The sequence below is a fragment of the Priapulus caudatus genome, unplaced genomic scaffold, assembly GCF_000485595.1.
Source record: "Priapulus caudatus unplaced genomic scaffold, Priapulus_caudatus-5.0.1 Scaffold271, whole genome shotgun sequence".
Classification (NCBI taxonomy): Eukaryota; Metazoa; Priapulida; class Priapulimorpha; order Priapulimorphida; family Priapulidae; genus Priapulus; species Priapulus caudatus.
This window is the reverse complement of record NW_014577332.1, coordinates 319,941-338,193: the sequence shown is the minus strand read 5'-3', so window position 1 is coordinate 338,193 and position 18,253 is coordinate 319,941. Positions and strand designations below refer to the sequence as shown.

Below are 18,253 nucleotides of genomic sequence, written 5' to 3'. Positions count from 1 at the left end.
GCCTGATTTGTTTCTTCTATTACTTTCTCTCTTTTCTGCCTTCCTGTCTATCTCCTTCCGTGTCTTCTTACCTCTCTCTCTCTGTCTCTCTGTCTCTCTCTCCTCTCTTCTCTCCTCTCTCTCGTCTCTCCTCTCTCTCTGCTCGTCTGGTTCTGGGGGGGGGGGTGGGGGGGGTCTAAGTCGGGCGACAGGCTCTCTCTCGTCTCGGGGTGGCGTGCGGGGGTGGGGCGGGTCGGGGGTCGGCGCTTCTCTCGTCTCTCTCTGTCTGTCTATCTTCTTTCATTCTCTGTCCGCTGTCCCACTTTCCTCTCTCATCCTCCCTCTCTCTCTCTTCCTTCCTCTCTCTCGGTCTGGGGGCGGGGGGGGGTTTTTTTTTTTGTCCTTTCTCTCTCTCTTTTTTCTCTCTCTCTCTCCCCGTGCGCAGTCAATCTTTCTTCTTCCGCTTCTTTATTCTTCTCTCGTGCTCTACTGTTCTGTCTATCTATTCTATCTATATAATCATCTATCTATCTATGCTATCTATCTTACTATCTATCTATCCAATCTACTATCTATCTATCTATCTATCTATCTTATCTTATCTAACCTACTATCATCATTCTATCTATCTATCTATCTATCTATCTATCTATTCTAAATCCTATCTAGTCTATCTATCTATTTATGCTAATCATATCCTAATATATATATATATTCTATCTATATATCTTATCTATCTATATATATATAATCTACATCTATCTAATCTTATCTTAATCTATCCATCTTATCTATCATATCTATCGCTATCTATCTATTACTATTATCCTATCTATTCTAATCTATCTAACTATCTATTTATCTATCTATAATCTATAATATATAAGTATATTATATATATATATATATCACCTATCTATTAATCTATCTATTCTACCTATCTATCTTATCTATCTATCCTATAATAAATCTATACTATCTATACTATCTATCCTATACTCTATCTATATATCTATCTATCTAGTCAGTCGTCTATCTATAACTATCGTATCTATCTAACATCCTGCAATGTTTGTCTCTCTCCGCTCTCTCTCCCTCTCTTTTTTTCTTCTCCGTCTCTCTCTCGATCATCTCCTCTCTCTCGATTTCTCTCTTTCTCATCTAGGCCCTCTTCTCTAGTTCTCATACTTTCTCCTCGTATCTATGCTTTGACATCGGGTATGTTACTTCATCAACGCAGCGCGGTAGTGTGAACCATACCCGAGAGCGAGAGAGCGCGCGCGCGAGAGAGAGAGAGAGGAATGTAATGGTACGATACGGGTTATGTGGTAGCATCTTGGCATGATTGGTGTGGCTTGTTCTGAAGCAGCCCCTGGGACATCATCACCATCATCATCATCTATAACAGATAAAGCTCGGGCAAGGACAACGCTCCCCAACGCGTCGTCTCAGCAACCCGTCTGTGTGTGGCTTGGTGTCATTGCGCTGAAGGCTGCCAGAGAGAACGCGGCCAAGGTACGCCGCTGCGTCTACTCCAGCCCCTGGTGATTAGCCATCAGGCGATTAACCGTCAGCGTCAGGCTCTGCGCGCACCAGATGGCGTCGTGAACATCTCAAGTGATCGTGACAACGACATCGACTACACTAATGGCTAGGAGACATGTCGTTACCCCGCGCACCCGCGCGACAAACGACGGCACGGTCATTTAGACTCGGCTGTCTCATTTGTTAAGACGTCGTGTTCACGTTGGAGCTTGGTGATCATGTGGGAACGATTAGCGTTTAACTGGTTTGCGGTTGGCGACCTCGATGTGATGGAATCTTATTGTTTCATTGTACTTTCGCTCTTCTACGTTTGCGGTGTCATGCACTGTGCGGAATTCTCGCCTGTTCCCTCCAAGGAGCCATTAAGATATACACGTACACATCTACACACACGCGCGCGCACGCACGGAAGCACGCGCACTCACGCACGCACGCACTCACGCGCGCGCGCACACACAAACACACGCACTCACGCGCGCGCACACACACACACGCGCGCGCACACACACTCACTCACTCACACACACACACACACACACACACACACACACNTTTTAACTTTTATAAATTTTTTGGTTTCAGCCAGAACCACCTCCCAGACGTGCTGATTCTGAAAATATCTTTAGTTTTCCTATAGGCTGCGGAGTTCTCTAGTTATGCGAGTACGAACTAATTCGGCTGAACAACTTCATATAATTTATAAGAAAAGAATACAAAATAATAATATAATAAATAATTTTTTTTTCAGCCAGAACCACCTCCCAGACGTGCTGATACTGAAAATATCTTTACTTTTCCTATAGGCTGCGGAGTTCTCTAGTTATGCGAGTACGAACTAATTCGGCTGAACAACTTCATATAATTTATATAGAATAGATACGATATCGGGCAATACAAGACAAAAGAGAATCACACCAAACAACAATCACGATTGGTGGCATATTTTTTCTCGATTTTCACGTAATGCGCATATACAATTTATACCATGCCATACGGATGTTCTATATAAACACCATTATGGCAACATTAGATAGCAGATCCTTAATCTGTGTAATTTGATATTAAAAAACTATATTCCTTATAGTCATATAATAGCGAGATAATCATACGACTACACAAGCTCCTATATATGCACCCATACACGTACGATAATGAAAACAATACTCCATATCAGTATTATCAGGTATTATATTAGCTCTTGGTATTACGTAATATTGACGTGACAATAGTTAAAACGAACACAGATAATAGTAGTAGAAAATCTCGTGTAAAATTAACGATATTGTATATATTTCATCAAGTGTATCGTGATAGGGAACTTGCGTGCGGTATCAGAAAGAACTTCGTCGAATTCGAACGGAAATCGAAACGAAATTACAAGTTCTTAACTTATTTAACTTATTTATTTATCACAAACGCAAAACGAAGGCAAACTACCACTTGTAGTGCCAACATGGGTGCAGCTCGAAACGCCAGTGGAAGACTTGCAGATCCCCCCAGAATTTGCACTGGTTGATTTGGATGCGCCGCTTCTCTAAACCCTGGATGGTGGGACTCTGCAGACCGAGCGCCGAGCATCGGGAGAGTCTCTGATGAGTTGAACGGGGACACCAATCACCTACTAATCAGATCAGCCAAACTCCAGCGATCAATGACAAGGACGGTTGATAGTGTCTCGGACACTCTGCACCCGATTACTGAGCTGCTCGACTCGCTTATAAGGACGTCTCATAACACCCAAAACAATCTATGGTGTATAACCAATCTATGTATATATATTTCCTTTTTTAACTATATATGCATCGAGCATCATACCATCTGGGACATTTTGCCATTATTCACTAAAACACTATTTCTTGATAAAAAGAAAACTATTATTGTTGCTATAGAAGCTAATAAAACAATAGCAATAAATATTGTGAAAGACATATAGGAGCATTTTGCACGGAAAGTACACAACACAGTACTGTAGTGTAGATAATAATATAATAATTTCTAACAACTCCCATAATTATATAAATTTATGCTTTTTAGAATGGGAAAAATTATAGTAATATGCGTGACTTGTTACGATAACGTGATTTAAATGATATTTTTACGCGTTTGTGTAACATTATTTGCGTAATGATTTCGTATGTTGCGTACAGATGGCGCGGCACCCTAAACGCAGTGCAAAACGGGTGCATTTGATTGGCTAAAGCCAGTAAGCGATGCGAATTTTGAACCGCGCAAAAGAAGGGAAGGAATAAGGAATGCTAAGGAATAAATCAAGATTGAATTACATATCAAACACCAGCGCGATGAAACCAACGTAAGTATAAGAATCGAGGTTATTTAACTGTGTAGGGTCAGAATTAGGAAAATAAGTGCCAAATATAACAAATTTACGATGTTTTAAACTACGAGTTGATGCGCCGTCAGTCTGACAGTGACACTGAGTCTAGGGGCCTATCACACTCAGTCACAGCATCGGCTGCCATCGTGTCACTAGATGAAGAAATGGGTTCCGTAACAAAATAATGTTAGCTTTTGTGCCGTTTCTGAACAAATAAATCGATAGATTGTGCCAAATACTAGTATCTATTTGCAGTCTAACGCCTCCCTGTGTCTTGAAAGTTGAAATTGAACGGAATCAGGATATTGTTTCAATGTTTGTAAATTGTACCTATGCCTATGGACCTGGCAGTGTATCGACTATCATCATCATGCCACCAAAGTCAAGGCCAAGGGCCAATACATAGTGACAGTTTTACCACTTTTTGCCAATTTTGGAACTAAGCTTTATTAATATTATTATAGCTTGTCATGAAATTAATGAAACATGCAATAGGGCAGCATATATATGTAGTGCTCACTAGTAGTAGTAGTAGTAGTAGTATTATAGAGCATTGTACAGTGGTGTGGGATCCTAAGTAGAGCAGCTCACTTCAAGTTCATAATATTAATAATAATGATACATAATTTCACTGAAAGGTAAACTTTCCACCCTAGCTTCACGATGCAGAGTCACCAAACTCACAGTCTTTTAATAAGTTGTCGCTGTCTTATCAGGGCGCGACAAACCCGGTGGCCCCTTGCTCGGGGCAACCAAAATTCGCCCCCGGGCAAGTAGCTTGAAATTGCACTTGCCCGTTCGGGCAAGCAAGTTTTTTGTATTGAATGTCTAGACGACATAATGATATTTTTCTGTTTCCATCTGTTCCTTGCATTGTTTTGCACAGACACAACATCGCGCTGGTTTGCTGCAACAAGATTTGAATGAAAAAAACAATGTGAATGAAACAATCGGTGCATACAGTGATGTGCGCAACATGCACACAGTGATGTACGCAACATGCACACAGCAACCCGGCATGCATGGTCGTTACGTGATCAGCTACCTCAAATGTTTGCCCCTCTACTGCAACCTGTGAATGAGGATTTTCTTTGCTGAAGTACACAAAAACAGATACACTGTATACTGTGTTGTCAGTCTATTATATCTGCTTGCATGCACCGCTATATTCTCTGCGCTTATGTTCTCTACAATCTAGCCCCAAATAAACGTGAACATTTTATTAATTTATTGTGAGTGTGGTGGGTTTTTGATAATAAACTGACACTTAAAATATTTAAAAATTTAAACAAACTGCGTGCTGTGTCCCAACATAACATGAATATATTTTGTATATAAACTCGTATCAGCTGTTAAACTTTCTACCGTGCCGTTAAGTGAAATGCTGGATGTTGACTAGTTGGACCTTCATTTACGTTATTTACCATTTAAATTCATGTTGGAAAAAAATCTTATGTTTTTCGGGCAGTGACTTTTGCCTCCGGGCAACCAGTTTCATAACCCACTTGCCTGACAAGCAAAATTTTTTGTAGCACCCTGCTTATTCCCTGCCATCCCTGTTGGAAATTTTGGAAAACCACTAAAATGCCCCTGAAAAGCTGTTTCCAGTGTTATATATATATGTTATCATATATGTGTACCCATAATCGAATTGGTTCATCATAGAGTTTGAAGGGCTGGGTGAATCCTAGATGTACCCCTATTCTAACTACACTTTATTTAGAAAACCAGTAAGTAATTGACCTTGGCCAAAAGAATTAACCATTTATCAAACTATATATCCACCTACCTCAGTGTGTGGTACATATGATATCAGGTGAGTGTATAAATATAGCACTGAATAGGGTAGTGCTTCCCTAGATAAACCCATATGTGAGGTAGCAGGGTTGAGTTGGTGAGTGGCCAATGTGCTGAGACAAGCACCTTCATATTAAACGTGTTTAGCGCGTGCCTGGCACATAGTAATTAAGCGAATTAACAGTAAAAATGTCTTTAATAAGAATAATACTGTTTGTTTTGGGCGTAGTGTGTTTGTGCAATATGGTGCCAAAAATGTCATACATGTATTTCCAGCTATTATTTCCAGCTGTGTATAAGTTCCAGCTCCAGCCAGGTAATTCTGGTGGTAACTTGATAACAGTTAGCTCATTCAGTCAGTTTTAGATTGAACATATATATAGTTGGATAGGGTACATCAGCAATAAAAATACTCTGAATGAATTGTTGACATTTTTTCAGGAGAGGTAAAACGCCCAAGAAAACCCCTAAAAGGCTCAAGACTGCACCAAAGGATCCTGTGGAGGTAATCATAAAATGCAGACATAATTTATTCTCTCTAAAGACCACACATGCTTAGTTACATATCAATTTTGGCAGGCATGCTCCAGAGAGCACATGCAGAAAGCATCTCATCATCTTCTATAATACCTAATCATATGAGATAATAAATCTTTGTGACCCAGGGTTCTCCCTACGTTGCGCAAACGGGGCGCCCGCGCCCCGTTTGGGAAAACTCCCCCCTGTTTGAATTTCATCCTGGGGAGAACCCTGTGACCCCACCTACCAAACTGACATCTGTGTGTCTTACACAAACAGTAATAACGAATATTGTGTCGGCACCACACTCCTCGATTGATAAATTTCTGTACGGTTTAACATCGTAATGGGGTTGCTATTTTCTACAGGTTTACTGCAGACTAAGGCCCTTAGAGTCTGGCTTAACTGAGCGATGCTGTGCACCAACAAGCAGCACTATTCTGAAGATCTGGCCTCCGGAATCCTCCCAGACGTTCAAATCCGGCAACTATAAGGAGGTAATCGGTCCACTTTCACTTTGTAAAGTTCAATTGACAAACTATATATAGAAGAGTTTTTAAAAACAACTGGGAATTGCACCTTGTGAATGTGCAAAGACATCTACATGTATTTGTCAAGTTACTACCACTGACTTCTGATCTGTCTATATCGACTATTTGGGCAAAATTTATTGAAATATTTTACTTAATGTACATGCAGCTCTGATGTTCTTTGAAATGAGCATGAATATAAATTATTTTGTTACATAATTGAGACTGAATGTTTTCTTTCCATAGTTGGATTATGGATTCAAGTTTGTGTTTGATGAGGAGAGTTCACAGAAAGGCTTGTACGACCATGTAGCATTGCCTCTAGTAGATGATTTACTGCATGGCAAAAATGGTAGGTCAATTAATTCACAACATCGCATAATTATTCATTATGGCTGAGTTGTTATTGCGAACTAATTGTAAATTAAAAGTGTATAAAAATTAAAAAAAGAAGAAGAAATTATTTGGTATGTGCTTGCAATGATAATTGTAATATAACAACTCATGATTGTACTTATTTTGACTCCCTACTACAGGGTTACTGTTCACTTATGGGATAACTGGGTCTGGAAAAACACACGCAATGACCGGAACGCCACAGGATGGGGGTATTCTTCCCCGGTGCCTCGATGTCATTTTCAACAGCATTGGTGAACTACAGGCTTATAAATATGTAAGATATGTTTCACACTTGTTATGATTAATTTGATTAGAGCTGGCTGTAGGAGAACAATATTTGAACTGAATATGAGGTTCCTGTTAGCATTATAATGTTTGGCAATTACACATTTGTATATTCTGTTTTCAACTAGTTTCGAATTGTGTCACGTTGATAAATCTTGTGATACAAACTAGTTTTAATTTTTATACTATTTTGACACTTACAAACTGCACATGTTGTTAGTACTGTGTGATTGTGCTGACAGTTCAATGGTCCATGGTCCCACAAATATATTGAGGTTTGATCTACATGTTCTGTGGGTAAATGCTCTCAATCATTAACTGTGTTATTCGCTGATCTGTCTCGCAGGTGTTTAAACCAGACAAGGCCAACTTGTTTGAAGTGCAGACGGAAGCTGATGCAATGCTAGAGCGTCAGGAGCGCGACGTCGCTCCACCGACCATCCCCAAGACTCCAACCACTCCTCGCAGGTATGAAGCTCAACTACAGAAGCAGTCGATTGTATCAGATGAATGAAACTTGCATCCCTATCATCCGAATGTCGAACAAAACGTCCTCCCTCAGCTTTTGTGTCATTGAATAGTGAATACAAATCGGACACTCTTGTACTATACGTTGCATATCAATCAAGTTATGCTTTGTAGAATGATCCAAAGCTCTTGCCATCTGTTTAATCATCGAGACAGCGCTGAACGTATAGAATGCATTTCGCGATGCTCATTGTATCGCGTCCGATGATTCTCAGGCCCCGAGGAGCAGACTTTGAGTACGGGTCGCGCGTGCCGGACCACACGAAGATCACGAATCTGTTTGAAGACAACGTGTACGCGGTGTTCGTGTCGTACGTCGAGATATACAACAACTACGTGTACGACCTCCTCGAGGAAACGGAATACGACGGCGTCAAACCCAGGTGTGCCTACGCGCGTCACGTTCGCATTTTAGGATTTTTTTATTGGCCGGTTGGTTGCGTGAATGCGATTAAATAAACGATGGTCTGTTGCTCTTCAGCAAATTGAATCCTCTTCGCAGTGTGACCTAACCCAGCATTTTAGTATGGGGTTGGCAGATTGTACCTAAAATGTGCAAGTTGTTATTTAAGTTCATTATTACGGTTGTGAATTGTTGGGGTTACGACAAATGCGTGATCACGACAGTTATGGTCAGCAATATTAATGCACTGCAAGGCGTTGCGCTCACGACACGAGGTCACGTGTACCTTGAGATGCATCGTACAATTAGCTCAACACGCATTGAATTCGTGTGCAGGCCGCCACAGTCGAAGGTGATGCGGGAGGATGCGAATCGCAATATGTACGTGAGTGGAGCTGTAGAGGTGGAGATTAAGAGCACAGAGGAGGCCTTCGAGGTGCTGTTGAAAGGTATGTCAGTGTGTGATGGAAGCAAACGGCAGCGGACAGTGGAAGTTATTTGGAGCTGCTAATGTTAACAATAACAGATAACAGTACAAAACACTGACAATAGTGTGATGGGAAATCCTCAGTGTTGTTTCAGTTGTATTTCATCATTTTACTCACGTACTAACTACTTTACTGCTAACCGGCATTGCTAACCGAAATATAACTGGTCAACAAAATCAGGCTAATTGCATGTCCCTATGTTAAATATGTTATGTTATGCGTTAATACTTATGTTAAATAGTTTCTAATGTTAAACATAATAGTTCTTGTACTCCTTGTCAAATATTGTGATTCTCATCTTTAAAATGCCTGTGCCTCTCCGGTTTTACTTTCTCGAACCACGTGATTAATCGTCTTCTTTGTTACCGTGCTGTAGGTCAGAAGCGGCGTAGGGTGGCACATACTGTGCTCAACACCGAGTCAAGTCGAAGCCACAGCGTGTTCAACATCAGACTGGTGCAGGCACCATCAGACCCTGTCGGCGAGGAAGTGCTTATGGTGTGTGTGTGTGTGTGTGCGGGTGCTTTTGTGCGTGCGTGCGTGCGTGCGTGCGTGCGTGCGTGTGTGTGTAGTGGAGACGTGCTGGTGTGGCACCATTCATGTGTGAGCCGCAGATTTGAGTTTGATGTGCGTCTACATGCCCGTGTTATTATGATTAAAAAAAATTCATGTAAATGTGCCAACGGTTACATTTGTGAATTTCAATGTAAGCAGGGAACTCTCTCTCTCTCTCCTTGTCTCTATTATCCTATGTCTCTCTATGTGTCTCTCCCTCTTTCTGCCCTCTCCCATCTCTCTCCCTCCATTCTCCCATTTCCCTTCTCTAATTTGCCCCTTCTCGATCTCTCCACTCTCCCACTCTCCCTTATCTAATTCAATCCATCTCCCTTCTTTCCCTTTCTCTCTTCTCTTCTCTCTCTCTCTCTCTCTCTCTCTCTTTCTCTCTCTCTCTCTCTCTCTCTCTCTCTCTCTCTCTCTCTCTCTCTGGGCCATCATACTTCACAAGGTAAACGTATTTCTTAACAGCTTGACCTGAAACAGTTTACCATCTGTGTCACCTAAACCTGAATTGTCTTTCCTTACCAGGATGGGGAAGCTATCTGTGTTAGTCAGATGTCTCTGGTGGACTTGGCAGGCAGTGAGAGAACTCACAGGACAAACAATTCTGGAGATCGGCTCCGTGAAGCTGGTATGTCGACAATATAATTAGTCAGTATTGCTGTTGCAAAAAAATGAATCGAAGTTTGAAGGGTAATAATAACTCATTTTTGCTGGAAATATGTGGATTGTGTGGAGAAATTGAAAAGGGTAAAGAAAGAGTTGTACGTTGTAAGAAATTATATTATTTTGTTGCTATACGGGGGATGAGTTATTTTTGAATTTGCTCGGAGACGTGAGCATCTAATAAAATGTGCTTTTACTGCCTTTTTTCAGGAAACATCAATACGTCGCTAATGACATTAAGAACTTGCATAGAGACGCTTAGGGAGAACCAAATGATGGGCACTAATAAGGTAACATATAAATTAGCTGAAACGTGAAATGGCTTATGTAGGTGAATGGTAGACAATGATTCGAAATTCATAAATTGACAGTGATGTCAAAGTGCTGACAGATCTAGCATTGGTAGCTATTCTAACCATGTTTTTTGCCAGTAGTGTGCAGGGTTTTTCTGGGCAAGTGTGCAGTAGTTGACCAGTGATATTATGCTTAAGGTATTTTGGCAACTCTACCATGATTGTTGTGCATTTCAGTTGGTTCCTTATCGAGACAGCAAAGTTACGCACTTGTTTAAGAACTATTTCGACGGTGAAGGCAAGGTCAGAATGATTGTCTGTGTCAATCCGGCCGGCCCTGACTATGAGGAAACATTGGTGAGTTACAAACCATTCCTATTCGTCTGTTTTACTTACATTTATTTGGTAAAATATTGTGTGTTCTTTACTAATACAGTAATAATAAACTCTTCCTGCCTATGAGAAGGAGACAAGGCAAGATAATTTGCTGCTACGTTGTTAATGAATGCAAATTGAAATGCTGTGCTTTGTCTCCTTTGTATCTGTGGTTATGGTTAATACGGATCATAAGTGTGCATACATGCATTTGCCTGTAGATCATAATGGTTGAGGAATTTCTTGAGAATATTCAGGTTTTGTTTAGAGTGAGTATGTGCAACAGTACAAAGGGTACACGTAACAGGAAGGTCAACTATTTATGGTTTCCAGCATGTGATGAAGTTTGCGCAGCTGACACAAGAAGTGCAGGTAACACGGCCGACCGAAATTATGTTTGACGTTGGTTTGGCTCCTGGCCGTCGCCGTGCCAACCAGATGTACAAGGATGCTATGAAGAAAGCAGAGGAGGATGGAAGTAAGTAGCATTTTGTCAGTTTTATCAGTGTGTTTATGAACTGGTTAATCTCATTTTTGGCTTTTTTATAACATTTCGTAGTGATGTAAATGATCTCTTAATAAAGTAAATTGGTTTCAAATGTAATTTATTTCTATTTTCAGCTGATGTTGATCTGGCAGTTCTACCCATTCCATTACAGTACAGCCTTGGGCCCCCATTCCCACAACTAGAGGTTAGTGAGCAATTATTTAACCAAAGAGATAATGAACCGTCTCACACGTTACTTGTTGTTTGCATGCACGATGTCCCCAGTGTGACGCAGGTGCCCAACTTTTCGCACATGTTCAGTTTGTTAAGTTTCTCATCGTGCAGTTAACCCTATAAATGTAGCCCGGCTTCATAGCAAAAGATCAGCTGCTGCCATCGTGCATTTTCGTTTGGGCAGGAACATGGATGTTGCTGGTGTTCGATTCTCGTATGACGAATGCAGTGAGTGTAAATCCGTGTATTACAGATCAGTGACGCAGCCGATGGCAGTGTGCTGGTTCCGCTGGTGCAGTTCCTGGTGGATCGGCAGAACCGTAGGAATACCCTGCTTCGTGACCTCGCTCACAAACGTATGCTCCCACACTGCTCGCGCTAGGCACGCACGCGCGTGCACAATTCATACTCATTGACTTTTAATTTGATTGTGACTGATTTCGTGACTCGTGGTTCATGTGGTTATAAGTTCAGTGTCTGCTGGAAAAAAAGCATCTAACAAAAATGTTTTGATAACCACAATCAAAAAATATCATAGCTAAATAGAATTAGGGTCATTAGTGGCCATAGTGTCAACTGTGCCGTTTATTGTTTGACTGGTGTTTACTGCCTATTCAACTGATGAGATATGACAGTTTCATATTAGTATGTACTTTGTTTTTGTTTTTTACAGAAACGCAATTTCGAAATGATTTGGTTACATTAGAGAATGAGAGAAATCACTACAAATCTGTAAGTTGCTTTTCAAAACATGAGATATATGTGCCTATTTTGTTGCCAAGGCTTGTTTTGACATTTTTCATCTTTAAATAGCAGATGACCATCAGATTTATTGTTTTGTTGTTCATTGTTTTTCTGTAAATAATTATCACTACTTGGTTGCTAGGGTATAGTGTGTTCTCGCTACTGTAGTATGTGCTAACTTAAGTGTCCACAGCAGTCCGCATGTGCGATAGCACAACCAAATGTTTCCATAGTACTCCTTTCTCAAGTTATCTCAATTTGCTTAAAAAACATGAAAGCAACCTTTATGAGTCAAATATCGCTAAGATTAAATGTTTGTCTTCAGCACTGAGTTAACAGGTAGTTTACATAAGCGAGCTTTATCCATTAAAAGCTGTGATAACCCTATAGACACCCACACTCATTGTCTCTTTCTTGGCTTCAGCAAGCAGAGTACCTGACGACAGAGTTGGATGCTGAGCAGAAGAAGAGCGATCGGCTTGAGCGGCAGCTGAAACAGTACCAGAAATACCTGAGCGAAATGGAGAGAGCTAACCTGAACAGTGAGGCTGACAAAGTGCATCTGCAGTACGAGGTATGGGCACTATTTACATGCCAAATCAAATTATAATTCTGATAATAAGTTGATGTCAGGTACTGTGATCGTAAGTGATGATGATCTCATGTCGATAAGCGAAATATTAAAAAAAATTAATACAAAATAATTCATGGTCTAGCTGGATGACAAGAGAATGAAGATCACGCAGGAGCAGATGGAGCGAGATCGGCTGAAGAACAAGTATCGCAGCAAGATCGACCTTGAGCGGGAGCGCATGAGCAAAGAAATGGTAGGCATTTACATCGCTGTGCTATTATTAGACAAATCTCTCAGGCTCGCTCTCTCTCTCTCTCTGTCTGTCTCTCACACTTTCTCTCTTTCTTTCTCTCTCTCTCTCTCTCTCTCTCTCTCTCTTTCTCTCTTTCTGTTACTTCACCGATAACCTCATTTCTTCTTTTTATCTTACCACACGCCCATCAGCCCTTTATGTTGCAAACAAACCAACTAGTTTGTAGGAGTTAAATGCGAGTTGCAGCATTGCTTCAGTCCTCTTGCATTCGCGTGTAAATCGTCTGCTCTGCTCGCTGCGCCACGCTACATTAGCTGTCGACAAACCGAAGTGCTCGCTAAGTTTCTCCCGTCCGTCGCGTGTCTCGCCCTCACGGCTTCCTCGTCGTTGCAGGAGAAGCGTGTGAAGATGACGGAGGAGGAACTGAAGTCGAAGATGTGGGAGCGCGAGGAGAAGCTGCGCGCGGTGAAGGAGATCCTCGCATCGGAGACTCCGGTGCGACGACCAGGTGGGAAGGCGGCGGTGGCGCCACCAACCGGCGCGAGGGCAACGGCTAACACGCCTCGCTTCCATGCAGGTAGCTTAAACTAACCATAGCGTGCTGGCTTGTCATTGTTGCGCAGTCGTTACTGAGCAGTCATTGCTGGGCAGTCATTGCCAGGCGGTCATTGCTGGGGAGTCATTGCCAGGCACTCATTGCCAGACAGTCGTTGCCAGGCAGTCATTGCTGTGTGGGTGGTAATAGCAGTAGCGGCGCATGTATGCTGTAATTCATGTAGCTATATGCTTGCATCAGTTATTGCCTATAGCATGTAGCATTCGGTAATGAAATGTTGTCCAGTTGTTGTCTGTTGTTCGTGCTGCTAACCATTAGTTGTAGCAATGATAACAATGCATCCCATTGCATTCTGCATTGTGCAAATAGTGTATTTTGCATTTCATAGCTTCCTTAGTCATTCAGCTGCATGATGATGCATTGCATCAACCAGGATCGACTGCACGTGCTATGTTCCTTAAAAATTAATTTTGACAGGTTGATACATGTAAAGATTCTATCTAACAATGATATGTGATTGTTACAGATCCTGTTAACTCTGCTTTTAAAATTATTGCTAATGCCACACGAACTGGTGCTGGTTCATACAATATATATGCGGGTAAAAACGATGATGCAATTGCTGTAGGCCGTGTGAAGCCTGCTCAGTCCGAGCCGCGGCTGAACTTCGTCGGATCTCGGGTGAGAGAGTTCAACAACCAGACACCGACTTCTCGACCTGGGACGAAGCTCAGATCCAGGTCTCCTCCTCCAAAGGGCGTAAGCATCTTGCAATGCACGAATACGTAGTGATGTTAGTGAGAAATATGTAATGCTAAAGCAAAATCTATTTACGAGTGGGCGTGCACCTTGCTTGAATCGTGTCAGCACTCATCGTTTCATATCAAATTTCTAGGGATACTAAAGTCATGTAAAATATTCTTTCCAGTAGGCCCACTATTAGTAAAACAGGATGTGGTCATCCATAATGACTTATATTTATATTTCATATGATACTATGTATTATGCTACAGTATAATGATATAGTATGACACTTGGTTAGATTTAATATTTGTGAATAACAAGTACAAAGTCTGTCAGCTTTGTTTTATAGGTGGAATGATTTTCTTTCAGAGCGCTCCTGTTGTTAACATCCGACACAGACGATCCCGCTCCACTGGTGCCGATACGTGGCTGGACCACAGACCTCCTGGCAATATTGAAACTGGTACGTATTGCTGCTGTGAACCAATGCTGCTCTCGAAAAAACAAAAACAATATAATGCAGGTATACGAAACCCTGAGGGTCTGCTGCTAAAAAGAATTAATTCTATTTGTGATAAAATTGCACTGATGTACCTGTCAGTTACTCGGTGCACAACTCTCTGTTAACATGGCCTTACGCACGTCGCGATAGCCTCACGTTGAATCTTGAAAAATTCATTCAGGCACAGTACTGCAGAAGAAACTTCGTAACAAGAAGTCTGTGAGCCAGTTGGAAGTGCAGGACACGCAGCGCTCCTCCAAGTACCTGCTCACGCATCAGGAGCAGCAAGCCGACGGAAACGTAGAGACCAGGCTTATCAAGGTAGAGAGATTAGCAGTGCGTCTGAGGGCGTGTAGAAGTGCCTGGGCGGGCCCTGGGTGTCCACCGGCTGCACTGTGCCCATACAGACCTGCCAACCCTTACGATTTTTTCGCATTCCTTACGAATTCCATGATGTTTCTAGTTTCTACGAATGTACGATCAAACTGAAAAACTTACGATTTTTTACGACTTGTGAAAATTAATGTTTTTTACATTGTGAGCCGAGAACGCAGCCATATTGGATCACGCATTCACGTTGTTCTCGCGTGATCTAGAGTTAGTCCCATCATTCATTGCGCGCATAACATACAAACAAAATGGCCGCCTGCTGCAAGAAAAGAAAAGCCTTACTATTTTCTTGAATCACAGGTTGGCAGGTCTGCCCATAGTGAAAATCGTGAACCATGAAGTTCGTAGCCGTGAATGCTATGTGATGGTTTCTCTTGGTGTGGTCAGTTAGTTGCAAATTCTCATCTGTCGTGTCTGTAAATGTAAAATGAACATATTCGCTATTATATCTTCATACTGTCTATGGAATGATGGATTGCCTGCGGCAAACAGCGTAGTCTCGGAAACCATCTGAAACGAGTATATGCATTAACTATATCGTGATGGTTCTAACATGGCACAAAGTTCCAGCTATAATCTAACCAAATATACTTGACAGCGTAGTAATGTTTATTTAAGTATAGGCAGATAGGGAAACTGGGCAGAGTGACAGGTAATCACACGCACACACAAAATAGTACGTGCAGTTACACTGACGTTTTGATGTGCAGGGGTAGAAATTAGCTTTTGATCAAGGGAATCCAACGGACTCCCTGCCCTCAAAAAGAGGGAGTCTGCAGCAAATGTTCGCAGTCTGAATTTCAAAACTAAAGATATTAACAATAACGCATGTGCTTATTTTGAAGATTCATGCAGTTGCACAGTTGCACGTCTGCCAAATTTTATTTGGTCATTTGCTGAAAAAATACGGTAATTCCGCGAGGCCGTGCTCTGGATCGAACTATTTAGTATAGCAGAATTTTCGAGGAGTCCGACAGTAAATCAGGGCGTATATGACTCCGGACTCGCGTTAATTTCACACCCTGTGTGACGATGCTATCTGCTGACGTGCCGTATTATTGTCGTGTTGCGCAGGGCGACTGCCTTCCTACGGCCGGAGGCGGGACTGCTGTCGTCTTCAACGATGTTGAAGTGCTTCGGCAGACGTCGCCGGGAAGCAGGAAGCGGCGCTCGGATCCGGACGAAGACATGGTGAACGGCGTCGATGGCGACTGGACGGACATCGAGACCAGGGTGAGTGAGTGACCGCTCCGAGCGAGAAGACGATGCCGCGACGTCTATTCGGCGATCGTGTCGCCGAAGCGTGCCGCGTTCGCGGATTCTGTGTGGTATCGGCGGGGGGCTTATGAGGCATTCTTCCCATGGCGTGAGCAGAAAGCGTTCGGCCGCTGTGTCCTATGTACTGCATCAGAGTGTAAATTATTGTCTATAATGATGGATGGAGTGAAGATTGCGTAACATGACAAGAATTACGTTATTTTTAAATTACATTGTGTTACATTAGTTTATCTTAATCCTGTTAATTTCATATTTTCATTGTTTAATTCATGTCTTCTGTCATTTATAGTGTGCAACGGGAATTGAGGGCCACCATGGCAGAATTACAGGAAAGTAAGTAAATTTGTGGTAGAGTGTCACTGTTTCATTGCTTCATCAGTCTACTGTTACAATAACTAAATGTAAATTTAAAGTATTACTGGTGCATTCACCATGTAGCTACGTCTCTACTGAGTAATTCACATGTGCATCATGGTTTACGTACTCTCTTTCTTGCAGGCGAACGAAAGTATGAATATGGTGACAGAAACAGAAGCCATTCGACCTAGATGCAATCCTGTGAAGAACTGCACGTGTAATCATCGTGCGGCAACTACTTGATGATCCGTGGAATGCTTCAAGTCGGTTGCCTATATAATCGTAGCATAGTCAAGGTAGCGGGGGTGTAGTGAGTGAGCCGGCGTTCACATAATCATCGAAGTGATATTTCAGTGGAACAGATTGGCGTGAGCTCTGGGTACTGTATCAGAGTGTAAATTATTGTCTATAATGATGGAAGTAGTGAGATTGAATCCTGCGCGGGAGGAAGGAGGAGGAGGGTGAGTTGGACATGAAGAAGAGGGGAGAGAGGACGCATCGCTGCTGATGAGTTTGAGTAACAGTGAGAAGCGAGACGAATGTTGAGATTTTTGTACAAAATACGCATGTTGATGGTGGTGAGCGGTGGTAATATTAACAAAAAAGAAACTGTACTTGCACTATAGAATATGATACATCATGAAAAGAAGAATGTGTGGAGTAGAAGTGTAAGGAATATAATCAAGAGGTTGATATCATCTGCATGGTCGAAATTTGACACTATTTGGTGATGATTTTGTATTGGTCTGTTGTCTTGAATTTTCATTCATACTCCTACTATTTCCATGCGGTCGTTAAATTTATTCTGTGTTGCATATTGGCTCATTTTGAAATTGCATTCCTCAGTTTAAATAGCAGCACGTTTTCCAAAACTGAAACGTTCATGCCTTATCTTGGGCACATGCAGGTGGTATCTGTAACTCTATGTAATTCATAATGTCACCACCATAACTAATCTTGTAGCATCCACTGCACTTTCATTTTTTATGAATATTTTATATCGTGAGAAGTCTTGAGTGTTTCATTTTATCATGTCTCCGTTTTGGTGTTTTATGATTTTTTCTTATACTTTCGCTAGTGATTTAGCATTCACATGTGGTACCGTTTTTAATGCCGTGGCAGTACACTATTAAAATACTGCTGTAAAATCACTGACTATTGCCAATGTTGTAATCTATAATATGATTCTGAGTCATTCACGTATATGTTTTCAAATGACAAATATCTAAGCCTTCAGTTACGTGTCCGTATGTGAATGCTGCTGCTCTGCTATGTCCTGTCCAATTTTCACGGTTGTCCCCAATTTATAAAACGTCAAAATTAACAAATAAAAGGCGGGAAAAATACCTGAAATTACAATTATAATAATGGTACTGTGCAGACATTGATGCCTTCTGGCAGTCTGGTGTGATGCAGTGATTTGTCTGTCAACTC

At 41.7% G+C, this 18,253-nt stretch overlaps 1 protein-coding gene across 1 annotated transcript; it reads left to right on the top strand.

Annotated features, from left to right (window-relative positions):
- The first annotated feature begins 3,718 nt into the window (after positions 1 to 3,718).
- LOC106808380 (kinesin-like protein KIF23) lies at positions 3,719 to 18,106 on the top strand. Its single transcript, XM_014811079.1, has 25 exons — positions 3,719 to 3,835; positions 6,098 to 6,161; positions 6,544 to 6,672; positions 6,952 to 7,057; positions 7,242 to 7,378; positions 7,736 to 7,857; positions 8,133 to 8,300; positions 8,657 to 8,769; positions 9,185 to 9,306; positions 9,895 to 9,997; positions 10,243 to 10,322; positions 10,563 to 10,682; positions 11,034 to 11,178; positions 11,322 to 11,392; positions 11,675 to 11,777; positions 12,095 to 12,153; positions 12,590 to 12,739; positions 12,882 to 12,992; positions 13,386 to 13,569; positions 14,177 to 14,307; positions 14,662 to 14,755; positions 14,976 to 15,115; positions 16,259 to 16,417; positions 16,752 to 16,795; positions 16,961 to 18,106. The coding sequence occupies exons 1-25, from the start codon at positions 3,777 to 3,779 to the stop codon at positions 16,974 to 16,976; spliced, it is 2,730 nt and encodes a 909-aa protein (XP_014666565.1). The 5' UTR covers positions 3,719 to 3,776; the 3' UTR covers positions 16,977 to 18,106.
- The last annotated feature ends 147 nt before the right edge of the window (positions 18,107 to 18,253 follow it).

Bases quoted from the DNA above. Each gene is read 5' to 3' on its own strand.
- LOC106808380 (XM_014811079.1), top strand. From the start codon at position 3,777: ATGCTAAGGAATAAATCAAGATTGAATTACATATCAAACACCAGCGCG. The intron at 3,836-6,097 runs GTAAGTATAAGA...ACATTTTTTCAG, and splicing joins ACCAGCGCGATGAAACCAAC to GAGAGGTAAAACGCCCAAGA. The intron at 14,308-14,661 runs GTAAGCATCTTG...ATTTTCTTTCAG, and splicing joins GGTCTCCTCCTCCAAAGGGC to AGCGCTCCTGTTGTTAACAT.